The following is a 17,870-nucleotide window of genomic DNA, read 5'->3' as shown; positions in this document are numbered from 1 at the left end:
GAGCTCCTGTGAACATTTAAACCCCTGGAATAACTTCTTCTTTTTAAAAGACAATGACTTTCAATTATATGCTTTGGATGTTTGTTTAATGAACTTTCATGCTAAAATCCCTTTTCAGCTTTAGGAGACCCTCAGCCGGAGACGTCTCTGCCTTCCACAGATCAGATAAGTCGTAAAACTTTATGGCTGAAGGCTGGAACAGAGAGAGACACACTCTTTAACTGAAGAGACTAATTACTTCAAAGTTCATATTTCTGAGATTTATTTTGTTCTTTCCTGATTACCAAAGTTATAGTGAGATTATGTTGTACATCATATCCAAAAATGATATTTATATCTTTGACAGAAGCCTAGATATCAAAATGCCTGGTTAATTGACCTCTCCCACAGGATTTTGGACTGAATTCCCTTATTAATCTCTGAATTTCCTCTCCATTTAGGTTGAATGATGACCATTGTATTTACCTGTTACCAAATCTCTGACTTGTTGTTATATTCTCACTGTGATACATATTTTTAATGTCATAAACATAAACATATAGTTATGAATGAAATGATTCACATGATATGAACATATGTATTAATCTACACATTTCACTTTCACACAACTGAATATGGTGGGATAGACAGATCGTGTTTTGCGCGTTTAATATCATATTTTAATCCATTCTGGACTCCTCTTTCTTCTCTACTTTGTGAGAACAAAGAGATTCCAAATTCCACCAGACTCGCGCCTAAAAGTTCTCTCTCTCCGCCCAGGTCCTCCCCTTAGCTGGACCCACAGATAAAGTCAGCCGTAGCCCACATTTTACCCTCTCTTACCGACCCTCTCTCTTACCGACTCTCTCTTCTTACCCCTCTCTTCCTGAGAGGCCAACCAAAGTCTCTCTCATTATTTTCTTACCTAAAGCGCGTTTTTCCTATCTTTAAAATTCCCTCACCATCTAAGTTTGTTAACTATTTATCTCTTAACATTTTTGTAACTTAAGGAGACATTTTGCTCGTTATTTGGTTTAATCTGAAGAACCGATTCAGAACCAGCATTTATTTTTCTTAATTTTGACCGTTTTTCATCAACACCCATTTTTCTTGGCTAAAGCCTGAGAACCATCATTTTTAAGCACTCAGCTGAGAACTACGGAGACCTGTTGGACCAGGTCTTTGCATAGAACCGATCAACCTGCGGCAGGACATCAAGGCGTGGCCACAACGACGACGACGCACCGTTCCGAACCTGCCGGTCCAGACCGTGTGCATAATCTGAAGGCCTCGCACGTCCCAGCCCCATGACGGTTCACTTCAACTCCAGCTGAGTTTGCTCTGATTCCATTCTATGGGTGATGTACTAACCGCTTGGTCATTTAATTCACTTCATCAATTTATTATTTTACAAATCATTAGAATTCTTAATCCAAATTACCGGTTACCTCGTCAGGTTAGCTCTGGCTAATCCTCACCATATTTCCTTCTCTCTCACACCTACTTCCACATCTCTCACACATGCACACACCACACACACACTCCCACATTCCACACATGCACGCACACACACACACCATATCTACATTGTACATAGTTCACTTGTCATTATTTTCATAGAATAGTTAATAAATACCTCATTATAGACCAAATTACAGTCTTGTGTTTCTTTGTGTAGAATGTGGTCAATTTAAACGAGGATTCAAGACTTTTTGATATGAGATTGATCAAAATTTTTATGAATATTAATTTTTTTATTAATATTAATTTTTTCCCTAGAAATCTAGGGTGGTGCCCCAATTATTGATAACGAGAGCAATAAATCATAACGTAGTACTGCTACAAAGGGATGGCCGAATGAAAGGAGTGCCGTGCCAAAAGAAATTCAGCCCTACTGGACATTCAGAGATGAGATCACATACACAGCTGGGCTGATCTACAAAGCAACAAAACTAGTTGTTCCAAAGAAGATGAGACAAAACATGCTCAACAAAATCCATGAGTCACACCTAGGAATGGTTAAGTGCAAAGAAAGAGCCAGAGACATTCTTTATTGGTCGCACATGTCATCAAACATTGAGGAAGTGGTTTCTCAGTGTGCCATCTGTAATGAAAACCGTAACAGCAATGCAAGAGAACCATTACTCCCGCATCCACTACCTGACAGACCATGGGAGAAAGTAGGGACCGATCTCTTTCATTACAACGGATCAGAGTTTCTACTATGTGTGGACTATTTTTCAAAGTTTCCTGAGATAATGAAGTTAAAGGACACCACCAGTAGTAGTGTCATAGTTGCACTGAAATCAGTGTTTGCAAGGCATGGCATTCCTGATGTTGTCATCTCAGATAATGGTCCACAGTATGCCAGCACTGAGTTCAGAGATTTTGCAGGAAGCTGGGAGTTCAGACACATTACATCTAGTCCTGGCTATGCCCAATCAAATGGCCAGGCAGAAAGAACAGTACAGACTATTAAAAATCTGCTGAAAAAATCTGAAGGTGAAATGGGTGACCCCTATATTTCACTGTTGGAGTATCGCAACACACCACTGGAAGGTGTAGGTCTGTCACCAGCGCAGTTGCTCATGGGACGACGGCTGAAAGGAAAACTGCCAACATCCACCTCACTGCTTACTCCAGATGGGACTGCTCAGGTGCGACAGCAGTTAAAAGACAAGCAGGAGAAGCAAAAGCTTTATTTTGACAGGCAAACCAGGAGACTGTCTGACTTGCAGGCAGGTGATAATGTCAGAATGCAAAGAGGAGAGACGTGGCAGCCAGCCGTGGTTCTGCAAAGACATGATCAGCCACGATCTTATGTGGTTAGTACACCTGATGGGAGAGTGTACAGGAGAAACAGAAAGCATCTGATTAAAACTGATGAGAAAACCTTTCAACCTACACAGGAACTTGTATCCTTCCAGAACACTGACTCAGCTGGGAAGGACACTGAATCAACAGCAGAACATGCAGACAAAGCAGCTGAGCACTCAGTTGTGGTTGACCAGACAGGGATGTACAATGAACAGTGTGAAACAAGTTCACACCAAACCAGGTCTGGTTGACATGTTAGGTTGCCGTCCAGATACAGAGACTGATCTGAGTATATTCAAGACAATTAAACTGTTTGTTCATGTGTCAAGTTTAAAGATGTCTGATGTATCTATAGAATAAGAGATGGGTATAAATTCGAGGCAGTTGAAATGTTTGGTTGAAAGTGGAAATGGTTTGTTGACTGTTGAAAAAAAAAAAAAAAAAAAAAGGAGATGTAATGTGTTAAGGTTTGTGCCTCGGAGGCACCCATAGTTTGATATACGACAACATGGAAGTATGTATGTAGCAGGTATGTTCGTAAGCCTGTAGCTACATGAACAAGCAAGTAAAGTGATGTTCCACGTAAGATGTACGCCTCCAGACTCGTCAATATTACAGGTTTATGAGTTAAATAACATTAAAAAATGACATTTAAAGATAGGTGCACTTTTCTTAAATCTTTAGTTTTTAGCTGTCTCTCTGGTTCTGCGAGCAGTGTTTATTTGCGGGGAGAACGAGAAAAAGGGGTTTATTAACCAAAATCAAAACTACTACAAACAAAGAACCGGACTGAGGGAGAAGCACAAAAGTCAAACGGTAGAAAACAATGAAGCTAAGGGAAGAAACTCACACGCAATTGGAACTAGAAACTAGAAACTGAGGAAGCAAACAGGCTTAGGTCCATGCAAAAACAACAAAATCCAAAAGGGTTAAATCCACAGGGCGGGCGGGCGGGGGGGGGCAAAGAAGTACATTAAACTGGCGTAGTGAGAGTGAGAGCGTGAGAGTCCAACAATGAGCCAGCAAAGACTGAGGGAAACTGCAGAGCTTAAATAGCAGAGCAGGGGACCAGGTGAATTCAGTTGAGCTGATTACAGCAGCTGAGAGCAATCAGCCAACAGGGGGAGCCAGAGGAACAAGACAGCTGGGGAGGAATAAAGGGAAAAGGGCAGGAACTGGGGCAGGATCATAACATTGTCAACTTCAGCTGCCCAGTAGGGGCAGATCCTCCTCCTTTCTCTCCCTCTCTCCTTGGTGTTGTGCGGTCGGCAGACAGGTGTTGCCAGTTGCAATCAGCAGGACTGGTGGGCACACAGGTGTGAGCATTATCCAATCTACACTCCTCCCCCATAAAAGCCAGACGCTGCCACTACTCATGACTGGATCGTGAACCTCCACTGTTAGTATCAGCCTTGTTTGCTCTGGCTCCTTGCTTTGTGTTCATGCTCACCAGTGCCTCACCATCTGGCCAACCCTACCCCGTCCTGCCATTGTTTCCTACCCAGGGCAGTTAAGTTCCCAGCTTCCCTCTGAGCCACTCAGTATCTGTGTGTTAACAATAGTTAGACCTGTATCCTGTTGAATTGCTCCGTGCCGAACTAGTCGGCAGCTGTGTTGCTCTTTGAGTCTTGTGATCTTGTCTTTCCTGCCTTGCAAATACGAAGCTCGGGTTAGAAAACTACTCTGCTAGATTCCGTGTATTCAGTTCAGTATCTGTTACCCTCTGGGCCAGTAGAGGGCTCCGTTCAGTCTTTAGCTCCAGTGTTCTGCCATTAGTGTGGTGACATTTCATGAAATCCTTCCTGTTGTTCTTTGGGCATTTTGTAAATGTTAGAAACAGATTCTCAGCTGTCATGTCATGAATTCAAAAATGAACGTTGTCACTTATGTCCACATCAGGGGTCAACTTTATTTTAACGCAAACTCTGGGAAAACACCATAAAAAAAACATCAATCATGTGAACACAATCTCTGAATACTGCAACCTGAGATTCACTATTCTGCTAAACAAAGAAACAGGAGGGGCAAAATGAAAAGAGGAGGAGGTGGCTATACAGTGAATGAGTAAAAGATATTGGCTGACATCACTTCATTATCAGTTTACTTTCTTGATTCAGTGAGTCTGAAACTGATGGAGCACAACAGCAGAAAGAACCAGAAGAATTTTGCTGGGAATTTTAAAATATCGTGTTTTCACCAGAGGGGATGACTCTCTTGTCAAGGTATGCATGAATTGTCAATGTTTTACCTTCATTCTGTCTCATAACAATATTAACTTAGTGTTTAGCAGAAACAATATATCACGTTTTACATTAGCTGTGAACAAGAATAAGCAGACGTATTCTAAAAGCCTATACCAAAAGCAACAGCTCGGTTCACGTTAGGTTTTGTTGTGTCAACATGTCAGCTTTTAGACCTTAACTGTATTTGTCTCACATGTTAAATGTTAGATGTTGATGAAATTTAAATATGCCAAATTACCTACTGAGAAACATTCTTGAAAAGATTATTGATTTCAAAGTTACACAAACACTGACAAAGCTGCAGGGAAATATTGCTCCTTAACAAAGTTAGTCTTTGAAAGTCTTTAATGCTTGCAATTTTGCTCACGTTAACAATTAAGCAAATAGCAAAAAAATCAAGCTTGATCCATGAATAAGAATGTCAGCCAACATTAATTCCACATTTATTACTTGATTACAAACCGGTAATTCATATTATGATCATTAGTGGAAGATTGTTTGGTCTGTTTAATCTGTGTGAACTTTATATTACATGCAGCATGACAACGTTGGCAATTACTAACACATTAAATGAATTTCATCTGTTATCAGTCACTGTCAAACAAACTACACTTAGTTATGATACTTGGATCACTTTTTTGTTTTTATTACACCTTAAAGGGTTTTATGGAAACATCAGTCTCTTTGATTACACATTTTTTATTGCTTGCAAAAGCGATTTAAAAAAAAAATCTAAGTCAAGTTTATTTTCCAAAGTAGATATCTCCTTTTTGATATAACTTTGACAAAACAAACTTTATTAAACTATTGTTTTCCTTCCATCCATCCATTCTCTATACACCGCTTTATCCTCACTAGGGTCGCGGGGACTATTGTTTTCATTCTGAAGATTAATTTCTCAAAACAGTCAATGGAATGAAATGATTTTTAGTGTTCCAACATCAATATTTAAAATCATAATGTTAAATAATCAGGTAAAATGCTGAAAATTGCAACAACAGAATCCCAGTGTGTTGAACCCCAGTCATTGTATTTAAACAGCTACCAAGACAAGCTACTTGTAAAGCAAATATGAGTTTAAAATTTGCTACAGGTTTTTTTTTGTTGTTGTTGTTCCCAGGAAGCACTTCAGAAACCAACTGGAAAAGTGACATTCTGTAATATGTTGTTATTAAATATTTCACAGTAGATTCCACTCATTTCACACTCAGCTACGCTCAGTGTTTCTTAGTATCCAGTGTAACTCAGAATTCTGTATTTCTCAGTATTCTTATCATCATTTGGTTTATAATAGTTTATATTATAATGTTTTTTTCTGGTTTGCTTCTTTTGTCTATCAACAGTATCACTGCAAGCTGCCTCAAAATCTTGAGTGAGGCAAGCTGAGAAGTTTCAGATGTTTGCACATCTATCTGTGTTTCTTAGAAAAAAACTGTTGGGATTGACAAAGGTGAAGCTGACGAAAGACTCCCAACAACTTTATACTTTGGGTTTCATTAGCAAGCTTTGTTTTAAATATATACAAACAACAAGACATGTCAAATTGTACTAACCTGAAACCTAGTTGAGAAAGCACAAAATGATTAAGAAAATCAACTAAGATTTTTCACTTAAAACAGCCTTTTGTCTTGTTGTGGGCAGAGGTTAAACTTCAATAATTACTCATTTTCAACTGGGTGAAATTTGTTTCACTCTGAAGAAATTCTGTCTTGTCATTCATCCGTTGTCACAGTGTAATAAAGTCCTAACATCACTAAAATTATTTCAAAAATAATATAAACACCAGGTACTACAAATGTCCACCTCACTGCCCAGTAATATAATGTCACAACAAACCGTTTAAATCTGTTGATTAAAGTATATTCCTAGAGAGTGAAGTACTGTTGCTGATGAAAGTGACAATAAATAAAAATACAAACATTCTCACAACCTCCTGAGGGCTGAAACATCCACATCAGTGGTCGACTTGATGATAAAGCAATCTCTGGGAAAATATTATAAAAAACAGGAATCATGTGAACACAATTTCTGAATACTGCAACCCAAGATATACAATTCTGCTCAAAAAAGGAAGAAAGAGGAGGGACAGAATGAAAAGGGGGAGGAGGTGGCAATAGAAGGAATGAGTCAAAGACACTGGCTGAGCGAGCAGATCAGAGACAGACTGAGCGCAGCAGCAGAAGGAACTGGAAGAGTGTTGCTGGGAATTTAACATTTTTTGTTTTCACCAGAAGTCATGACTCTTTTGCCAACAAGGTATGCATAAGCTTGATGTGATTTATGCATTTTCTATTACTTTTATCCTCTGTAGTCACTATATTAGCAATAACTGACATTAATAAGACATTTATTACTTTGCAGGCAGCTTGCTGGATTAAACACAACTTTAATGTTACAAGAAAACAATGAAGGACGTGATCTGATGCTTACAGTTCTACTCAGCAAGCAGTAAAAACAAACATGATGTAATGTAATAGTAAAAGTTATAGTTTTACATTATTTTTACTGTGTGGCCAGGTTAAAATTAACCAGGACTATGTTCAAAACCACAGTTTCCAAAACAGAAACTTTCGTTAAATGTCTAAACAATCCGTCGGTGAACTAAAACAAGGACGGATTCAGCAGCTCATTTCTTGCCTCAAAATGCTTTCAGAAATACTTTTTGCATAACATTTTTCATCATAAAGGAGAAAACAGGGTCGTATTTTTTCGTGCGGCGTTTCCATGCGAGCTAAAACGGCCCTGTGTACTCACAGCTTTAGCTCTGGTATCCATGCTTGTGGCAACATGTTTTACATTGAGGTGATTTTGCCAGCTTGAATTGCTAAAGTGGTAAGAAAACTGGATATACAATTTGGACACAACCACACCTTTATCCAAGCTGTCATCAGGAAGTCTTTAAAAAAAACTTTCTGTCGAACAAGTCAAGCAATGCTGTCTCTTACCACCTACTAGGCTGGAGTGTGCATCAGTGTTTCCGGTGTGCCAGAAATTAGAAGAAAAGGGTGATTATTGTATTTTTTTCTGCAATTAATTAATCAAAATTAATGCCTTAAAGTCCCAGTCGTAGAAATAATAAGACAAAATGCTGAAAACTGGAACAAAAGTATGTTAAAGTGTTGAACCGTGGATTTCATATTTGAAGAGTTACCAAGACAAGTTCTCTGGAAAGCTGAGTCGTATTGAGTCTAATGTTTGCTACTCTATTTCTGTTCTCAATACAACACTTCAGGAACCAACTGAAAAAACAATTATGACGTTCCGCAATATGTCGTTATTAAATATTTCACAGTAGACAGCATTCAGTTCATACTCAACAATACTCAGTATCCAGGGTGTGTCAGAATTCCATGGTTCTCAGTATTCACGTCATCTCGTCATCGCTAAAAGAAATCTGCAAGATCATTTTAGATGTACACTTCAAATGGTTTATAATGTCATGTTTTGGCTGGATTGCTTTCTTTGTCTATGAGCAGCATCCCTGCAAACGTCAGCCATGAAACTGTGGATGAAAACCACAACAACACCGACAACACTTGGTGCCGTTATGATGGAAAAGATTGGATCGTCATTGTGATTCTAGTGTACATCCTGATCATCAGTGTGCTGGGGATTATCTTGAATGTGTTTGTGTTGATGGTATCCTGGCTCCACAAGACAGCATGTAACGTGGCAGAGATCTACTTGTGCAACCTGGCTGCTACCGACCTCTTTCTGATGTTGAGTTTACTCATCTGGGCTGTGAATGTGCTAACAAGATTTGACTCTGACTCGAGTGAAACGATGTGCAAACTGTTCCTCTTCTCCATCAGCATGAATTCAGACTGCAGCATCTACACCCTGGTTCTGGTTAGCATTGACCGATATTTGGCTCTAGTGCACCCACTGACCCATGGAAGAAAGCGGAGGCCATTTTGTGCCAAACTGGCTTGTGCAGTGGTGTGGGGTGTATGCTTTCTGTTGAATGTCCCTGTACTCATCTACATGGAAGTTAAACAAGACCATGAGAAGAATGTTAGCAGATGCGCTCTTTCTTATTCACATCAGACAGATAAAGCCATAAGCATCCTCAATATCATTCTAAACCTAATAATTCCCATTCTTATTATTTCCTTCTGCTCTCTCAAAATTATTCAAGCTCTGAGAAACACGTTAAGGAGCAGCTTTAGCACTCAGAGAAAGGAGCAGAAGGCCACCACTCTGATTCTCGCAGTCGTCCTGGCATTCCTGATCTGCTGGGTGCCATTACATGTGTTTAATATACTGGAGCTGCTCAGTAGATATAACATTGTGGGAATTTGTGAGTTTTCCTTGGATTTGTTCCAGCTGATCTCCATGATCTTAGCCTTCTCCAATAGTGTTCTCAACCCCATTCTCTATGTTTGTGTAGGAGAAAACTTTTGTAAAAAAGTTAAGGAGGTCTTCAGCCAGATCAGGAATCAGAGAAATTCAACATTCATCCTCATCCCCACATGTACAAACCTGTCAAGAAGTGTTAAAACTGAGGATGCCACAAGCTAAGCTGTGGGATTGCATTTTTTTCATTTTGTGTTTTTGTTTTCAAGATTTTTTACAGGGAAACTGGTGATGTTTTACACAGATACGATGTATGAAAGATATGTTTGAAATTACAAGTGCATTGATTCAATGATTCAAAGTCTGTAGGACATCTGTATGTTTTTCTGCAACGCTTTGTGTGCTGGGGTCCGTGCCCACACTTAACTGTTCCTTGAAGCACTGATGTATAAATAATGGATGAGAAGATGTAGACACACACTCACAACTATGTACTCAAGTTTCAACATAATCCTGAACTCATATTTTTAAGGACAATACAAAAGTCAGGGGAAAGGAAGATTGAAACAAAGATTTATTGTTTACAGCCATATTCCTTTTTTTTTTCCTATCTACCAACAACAGATGGGTGGAAATCAAAAGTGTGATCATTTTAAAAGGAAGTGATTGAATGTGTCTCTTTCTCGTGACATCCTGCTTACATTTTATACCACTTATGATTATTTACCAAAATCTGTAACTCATCCACATTTGCTATAATGCTTTCAGATGTAACACAACAGCAACAGCACTGCTTAATTAAATATGGTTACTGCACACGTTTTACATCACAGAAGTAATGGACGAAACCTAAGATGATGGAAGTATTGTACCAAAGAAATGGAGGAAGACTTCATGTCTTTATATGTCATCAGTTACACTCTTGACACAAGAAGTCAGTGTTTGGACGTTTCACTCATGAATGCATGTGCATGTAATTAAAACTCTCTCTTTGTATTGTGACAAAACTGTATTGTTTCCTGCTTGTGCTATTCTAAAACCATCCTGTCATGTTTTAAAACCATGTAGTATTTCTTACTTTTGTGTGTGACATTGCGAATGGAACAAACTTCAAATATTTTTTCAACCTGCCAACAGTGGAGAGTGGCTGCCTCCACATTGTGCAGACATCTGCATGCTTGTACAGTTTGTAATTTGTTGCTTGGTGCAGTTTATTTACGATTCAAAATCAGAGGATCTGGATAAATAGTGACTCACCTGGTCATGCCACTCTGTCTTCACTTGGTGAACACACTTCACTGTTGATAATAATAACTTCTGTGTGTCAATTGTGTTTGCATAACAAACGTATTATAACACCTGCTGTAGGACGGCATGAACACAAAGGACCAATTTTAATGTCTTGCTTGTAAATAAACTTACACCTGTTAACTTCCTATGCTTTTGCAGTCATGTGTTGTGTAATTCTGTTGCATTTGTTTTGATGCTTTAATAAGCTGTCCATCATGAGTCTGATGATGTCAGAGAAGTGTGATGTTAAATCTGTAGGGTACTCACTTTGTGCTGTCAGGTCTGATGAGACTGAAGCTTGATCACTTTCATACAGGAGACTGTTCAATCAAACAACACAATTAGTCATGAGGAAAGCACTTCAGCTTCTCCACAAACTGTTTCTGCAGAGCTGAAGAAAAAGCAGAAAAAAATGGTTTTAACACTTCACAAGAAAAACAATATAGTTCAAATGGTAGAGGACTTGCTCAGCAAGTGAGACGTAGTGGGATCAATGTCTGCATTCTCCACCAAACATCTAACCCTCTCCTCTGTCTGTCTGCATGTTTGAATGTCTTCAAATTTCACTGCACATACTGTATGAGCATGTAGTGAATAAAATCTCTTGAATGCTGAATCATTCTTCAGGTGAAGTTCAGTGATGAGGAGACACTGTTTGTGAAATGAAAATGTTGTCATAGTCTGCAACTAACTTTTGATGCTTCAGGTGGAATTCAATATCTCGCACAAGTAGGTATCTTTGGTTGTGATTCAACTCATAGGCAGAGAAGAGAATAAAATGAAATGAGTATAGTTGCCAGATATATTGTCCTCCCTATCAGTTGTCTGATTTTCATTGGTAGCTCGCTAACGGTGTGGCTCCTCAACCCTAAGGCATAGTTTTTCTTGTCAATGAAGATTCCTTATTATCACCATAAAATTGTAAGAAAAGCACAAACAACTTTTCACTTAGAATTGCAAATCTTTTGATAATAAAAAAATCAAAAATAAATAAATATTTATGAGAACTATTTGGGAGTTTTTGAAAAATTCTGCATTGTCTTTGTATTTCTGGCAGTTTATTGGACAAACTGTGTATTTGCAATGAAATAGCTGACTGTTGTGTAAATGCTTTATTTCTGGTTGGGTTTATGAGTTAATACATAAGTCCTGTCTTGGTCAACAGTTCAAGCAAAGTGTGGTGTTCTGCCTTGCAGCAGATTTTGTGTGCGGCAGTGCCCCCTACTGATTTCTCCGTGGAAAGTGATGCTAAAACAGTGGCTTGTCACATAGTATTTTAGTGTTGGTCGGGCCATGAGCAGAACCAGGTGCTGCTGCTTCTCCTGCTGGTTTTATTTCAATATTTAGGCCTTGGACAGTTCTTGTCTGTAAGTACTTCATTTGTTTGACCTTGTTACTTACCAACAACAAGTACAGTTGCTGTGCTTTTGTTATGAAGCCCCAGAATTAGGTAATTAATGTTTTTAAACATTGTGACTTACCTTTTTCTGTAGTGTGTTTTTGTATTGGTTTTGTTCTGATTTCTGTTTGCAGTTTGACAAGAAAAACTATGCCTTAGGTTTGAGGAGCCACACCGTTAGCGAGCTACCAATGAAAATCAGACAACTGATAGGGAGGACAATATATGTGGCAACTATACTCATTTCATTTTATTCTCTTCTCTGCCTGTGAGTTGAATCACAACCAAAGCTACCTACTTGTGCGAGATATTGAATTCCACCTGAAGCATCAAAAGTTAGTTGCAGACTATGACAACATTTTCATTTCACAAACAGTGTCTCCTCATCACTGAACTTCACCTGAAGAATGATTCAGCATTCAAGAGATTTTATTCACTACATGCTCATACAGTATGTGCAGTGAAATTTGAAGACATTCAAACATGCAGACAGACAGAGGAGAGGGTTAGATGTTTGGTGGAGAATGCAGACATTGATCCCACTACGTCTCACTTGCTGAGCAAGTCCTCTACCATTTGAACTATATTGTTTTTCTTATGAAGTGTTAAAACCATTTTTTTCTGCTTTTTCTTCAGCTCTGCAGAAACAGTTTGTGGAGAAGCTGAAGTGCTTTCCTCATGACTAATTGTGTTGTTTGATTGAACAGTCTCCTGTATGAAAGTGATCAAGCTTCAGTCTCATCAGACCTGACAGCACAAAGTGAGTACCCTACAGATTTAACATCACACTTCTCTGACATCATCAGACTCATGATGGACAGCTTATTAAAGCATCAAAACAAATGCAACAGAATTACACAACACATGACTGCAAAAGCATAGGAAGTTAACAGGTGTAAGTTTATTTACAAGCAAGACATTAAAATTGGTCCTTTGTGTTCATGCCGTCCTACAGCAGGTGTTATAATACGTTTGTTATGCAAACACAATTGACACACAGAAGTTATTATTATCAACAGTGAAGTGTGTTCACCAAGTGAAGACAGAGTGGCATGACCAGGTGAGTCACTATTTATCCAGATCCTCTGATTTTGAATCGTAAATAAACTGCACCAAGCAACAAATTACAAACTGTACAAGCATGCAGATGTCTGCACAATGTGGAGGCAGCCACTCTCCACTGTTGGCAGGTTGAAAAATATTTGAAGTTTGCTCCATTCGCAATGTCACACACAAAAGTAAGAAATACTACATGGTTTTAAAACATGACAGGATGGTTTTAGAATAGCACAAGCAGGAAACAATACAGTTTTGTCACAATACAAAGAGAGAGATTTAATTACATGCACATGCATTCATGAGTGAAATGTCCGAACACTGACTTCTTGTGTCAAGAGTGTAACTGATGACATATAAAGACATGAAGTCTTCCTCCATTTCTTTGGTACAATACTTCCATCATCTTAGGTTTCGTCCATTACTTCTGTGATGTAAAACGTGTGCAGTAACCATATTTAATTTAGCAGTGCTGTTGCTGTTGTGTTAAATCTGAAAGCATTATAGCAAATGTGGTTGAGTTACAGATTTTGGTAAGTAGTCATAAGTGATAAAATGTAAGCAGGATGTCACGAGAAAGAGACACATTCAATCACTTCCTTTTAAAATGATCACACTTTTGATTTCCACCCATCTGTTGTTGGTAGACAGAAAAAAAAAGGAATATGGCTGTAAACAATAAATCTTTGCTTCAATCTTCCTTTCCCCTGACTTTTGTATTGTCCTTAAAAATATGAGTTCAGGACTATGTAGAGAAAAATACACTGAAACTTGAGTACATAGTTGTGAGTGTGTGTCTACATCTTCTCATCCGTTATTTATACATCGGTGCTTCAAGAAACAGTTAAGTGTGGGCACAGACCCCAGCACACAAAGCGTTGCAGAAAAACATACAGATGTCCTACAGACTTTGAATCATTGAATCAATGCACTTGTAATTTCAAACATATCTTTCGTACATCGTATCCGTGTAAAACATCACCAGTTTCCCTGTAAAAATCTTGAAAACAAAAACACCAAATGGAAAAAAAAAATGCAATCCCACAGCTTAGCTTGTGGCATCCTCAGTTTGAACACTACTTGACAGGGTTGTACGTGTGGGGATGAGGATGAATGTTGAATTTCTCTGATTCCTGATCTGGCTGAAGACCTCCTTAACTTTTTTACGAAAGTTTTCTCCTACACAAACGTAGAGAATGGGGTTGAGAACACTATTGGAGAAGGCTAAGATGATGGAGATCAGCTGGAACAAACCCAAGGAAAACTCACAAATTTCCACAATGTTATATCTACTGAGCAGCTCCAGTATATTAAACACATTTAATGGCACCCAGCTGATCAGGAATGCCAGGAGGACTGCGAGAATCAGAGTGGTGGCCTTCTGCTCCTTTCTCTGAGTGCTAAAGCTGCTCCTTAACGTGTTTCTCAGAGCTTGAATAATTTTGAGAGAGCAGAAGGAAATAATAAGAATGGGAATTATTAGGTTTAGAATGATATTGAGGATGCTTAACACTTCGTCTATATGATCTGAATAAGAAGGAATGCATCTGCTAACATTCTTCTCAGGGTCATGTTCAACTTCCATGAAGATGAGTACAGGGACATTCAACAGAAAGCATACACCCCACACCACTGCACAAGCCAGTTTGGCACAAAATGGCCTCCGCTTTCTTCCATGGGTCAGTGGGTGCACAAGAGCCAAATATCGGTCAATGCTAACCAGAACCAGGATGTAGATGCTGCAGTCTGAATTCATGCTGATGGAGAAGGGGAACAGTTTGCACATCGTTTCACTCAAGTCAGAGTCAAATCTTGTTAGCACATTCACAGCCCAGATGAGTAAACTCAACATCAGAAAGAGGTCGGCAGCAGCCAGGTTGCACAAGTAGATCTCTGCCACGTTACATGCTGTCTTGTGGAGCCAGAATACCATCAACACAAACACATTCAAGATAATCCCCAGCACACTGATGATCAGGATGTACACTGGAATCACAGTGAAGATCCAATCGACTGGATCGTAAAGGCACAAAATGTCATCGGTGGTGTTGTGGTTTTCATCCACAGTTTCATGGCTGACGTTTGCAGGGATGCTGCTCATAGACAAAGAAAGCAATCCAGACAAAACATGACATTATAAACCATTTGAAGTGTACATCTAAAATGATCTTGCAGATTTCTTTTAGCGATGACGAGATGACGTGAATACTGAGAACCATGGAATTCTGACACACCCTGGATACTGAGTATTGTTGAGTACGAACTGAATGCTGTCTACTGTGAAATATTTAATAACGACATATTGTAGAACGTCATAATTGTTTTTTCAGTTGGTTCCTGAAGTGTTGTATTGAGAACAGAAATAGAGTAGCAAACATTAGACTCAATACGACTCAGCTTTCCAGAGAACTTGTCTTGGTAACTCTTCAAATATGAAATCCACGGTTCAACACTTTAACATACTTTTGTTCCAGTTTTCAGCATTTTGTCGTATTATTTCTACGACTGGGACTTTAAGGCATTAATTTTGATTAATTAATTGCAGAAAAAAATACAATAATCACCCTTTTCTTCTAATTTCTGGCACACCGGAAACACTGATGCACACTCCAGCCTAGTAGGTGGTAAGAGACAGCATTGCTTGACTTGTTCGACAGAAAGTTTTTTTTTAAAGACTTCCTGATGACAGCTTGGATAAAGGTGTGGTTGTGTCCAAATTGTATATCCAGTTTTCTTACCACTTTAGCAATTCAAGCTGGCAAAATCACCTCAATGTAAAACATGTTGCCACAAGCATGGATACCAGAGCTAAAGCTGTGAGTACACAGGGCCGTTTTAGCTCGCATGGAAACGCCGCACGAAAAAATACGGCCCTGTTTTCTCCTTTATGACCAAAAATGTTAAGCAAAAAGTATTTCTGAAAGCATTTTGAGGCAAGAAATGAGCTGCTGAATCCGTCCTTGTTTTAGTTCACCGACGGATTGTTTAGACATTTAACGAAAGTTTCTGTTTTTGGAAACTGTGGTTTTGAACATAGTCCTGGTTAATTTTAACCTGGCCACACAGTAAAAATAATGTAAAACTATAACTTTTACTATTACATTACATCATGTTTGTTTTTACTGCTTGCTGAGTAGAACTGTAAGCATCAGATCACGTCCTTCATTGTTTTCTTGTAACATTAAAGTTGTGTTTAATCCAGCAAGCTGCCTGCAAAGTAATAAATGTCTTATTAATGTCAGTTATTGCTAATATAGTGACTACAGAGGATAAAAGTAATAGAAAATGCATAAATCACATCGAGCTTATGCATACCTTGTTGGCAAAAGAGTCATGACTTCTGGTGAAAACAGAAAATGTTAAATTCCCAGCAACACTCTTCCAGTTCCTTCTGCTGCTGCGCTCAGTCTGTCTCTGATCTGCTCGCTCAGCCAGTGTCTTTGACTCATTCCTTCTATTGCCACCTCCTCCCCCTTTTCATTCTGTCCCTCCTCTTTCTTCCTTTTTTGAGCAGAATTGTATATCTTGGGTTGCAGTATTCAGAAATTGTGTTCACATGATTCCTTCTTTTTATAATATTTTCCCAGAGATTGCTTTATCATCAAGTCGACCACTGATGTGGATGTTTCAGCCCTCAGGAGGTTGTGAGAATGTTTGTATTTTTATTTATTGTCACTTTCATCAGCAACAGTACTTCACTCTCTAGGAATATACTTAAATCAACAGATTTAAACGGTTTGTTGTGACATTATATTGCTGGGCAGTGAGGTGGACATTTGTAGTACCTGGTGTTTATATTATTTTTGAAATAATTTTAGCGATGTTAGGACTTTATTACACTGTGACAACGGATGAATGACAAGACAGAATTCCTTCAGAGTGAAACAAATTTCACCCAGTTGAAAATGAGTAATTGTTTAAGTTTATTGAAGTTTAACCTCTGCCCACAACAAGACAAAAGGCTGTTTTAAGTGAAAAATCTTAGTTGATTTTCTTAATCATTTTGTGCTTTCTCAACTAGGTTTCAGGTTAGTACAATTTGACATGTCTTGTTGTTTGTATATATTTAAAACAAAGCTTGCTAATGAAACCCAAAGTATAAAGTTGTTGGGAGTCTTTCGTCAGCTTCACCTTTGTCAATCCCAACAGTTTTTTTCTAAGAAACACAGATAGATGTGCAAACATCTGAAACTTCTCAGCTTGCCTCACTCAAGATTTTGAGGCAGCTTGCAGTGATACTGTTGATAGACAAAAGAAGCAAACCAGAAAAAAACATTATAATATAAACTATTATAAACCAAATGATGATAAGAATACTGAGAAATACAGAATTCTGAGTTACACTGGATACTAAGAAACACTGAGCGTAGCTGAGTGTGAAATGAGTGGAATCTACTGTGAAATATTTAATAACAACATATTACAGAATGTCACTTTTCCAGTTGGTTTCTGAAGTGCTTCCTGGGAACAACAACAAAAAAAAAAACCTGTAGCAAATTTTATACTCATATTTGCTTTACAAGTAGCTTGTCTTGGTAGCTGTTTAAATACAATGACTGGGGTTCAACACACTGGGATTCTGTTGTTGCAATTTTCAGCATTTTACCTGATTATTTAACATTATGATTTTAAATATTGATGTTGGAACACTAAAAATCATTTCATTCCATTGACTGTTTTGAGAAATTAATCTTCAGAATGAAAACAATAGTCCCCGCGACCCTAGTGAGGATAAAGCGGTGTATAGAGAATGGATGGATGGAAGGAAAACAATAGTTTAATAAAGTTTG

General features: G+C 38.5%; 2 protein-coding genes across 2 annotated transcripts; one reads left to right on the top strand and one right to left on the bottom strand.

Moving 5' to 3' along the window:
* The first annotated feature begins 7,186 nt into the window (after window positions 1–7,186).
* Window positions 7,187–10,773, top strand: LOC127530630 (B2 bradykinin receptor-like). Its single transcript, XM_051937905.1, has 2 exons — window positions 7,187–7,295; window positions 8,516–10,773. The coding sequence occupies exons 1-2, from the start codon at window positions 7,276–7,278 to the stop codon at window positions 9,558–9,560; spliced, it is 1,065 nt and encodes a 354-aa protein (XP_051793865.1). The 5' UTR covers window positions 7,187–7,275; the 3' UTR covers window positions 9,561–10,773.
* Window positions 10,774–12,903: 2,130 nt separating this feature from the next.
* On the bottom strand, window positions 12,904–16,515 carry LOC127530615 (B2 bradykinin receptor-like). Its single transcript, XM_051937862.1, has 2 exons — window positions 16,396–16,515; window positions 12,904–15,173 (listed from the first exon to the last, which is right to left on the bottom strand). Exons 1-2 carry the CDS (start codon window positions 16,413–16,415, stop codon window positions 14,129–14,131), a joined length of 1,065 nt encoding a protein of 354 aa, XP_051793822.1. The 5' UTR covers window positions 16,416–16,515; the 3' UTR covers window positions 12,904–14,128.
* Between the last annotated feature and the right edge of the window lie 1,355 nt (window positions 16,516–17,870).

This window comes from Acanthochromis polyacanthus, chromosome 1, assembly GCF_021347895.1.
Source record: "Acanthochromis polyacanthus isolate Apoly-LR-REF ecotype Palm Island chromosome 1, KAUST_Apoly_ChrSc, whole genome shotgun sequence".
Classification (NCBI taxonomy): domain Eukaryota; kingdom Metazoa; phylum Chordata; class Actinopteri; family Pomacentridae; genus Acanthochromis; species Acanthochromis polyacanthus.
Note: the sequence above shows the minus strand (reverse complement) of the source record. Positions and strands in the feature narration are given on the sequence as shown.

Bases quoted from the DNA above. Each gene is read 5' to 3' on its own strand.
- LOC127530615 (XM_051937862.1), bottom strand. From the start codon at position 16,415: ATGACTCTTTTGCCAACAAG. The intron at 15,174-16,395 runs GTATGCATAAGC...GTCTATGAGCAG, and splicing joins ATGACTCTTTTGCCAACAAG to CATCCCTGCAAACGTCAGCC.
- LOC127530630 (XM_051937905.1), top strand. From the start codon at position 7,276: ATGACTCTTTTGCCAACAAG. The intron at 7,296-8,515 runs GTATGCATAAGC...GTCTATGAGCAG, and splicing joins ATGACTCTTTTGCCAACAAG to CATCCCTGCAAACGTCAGCC.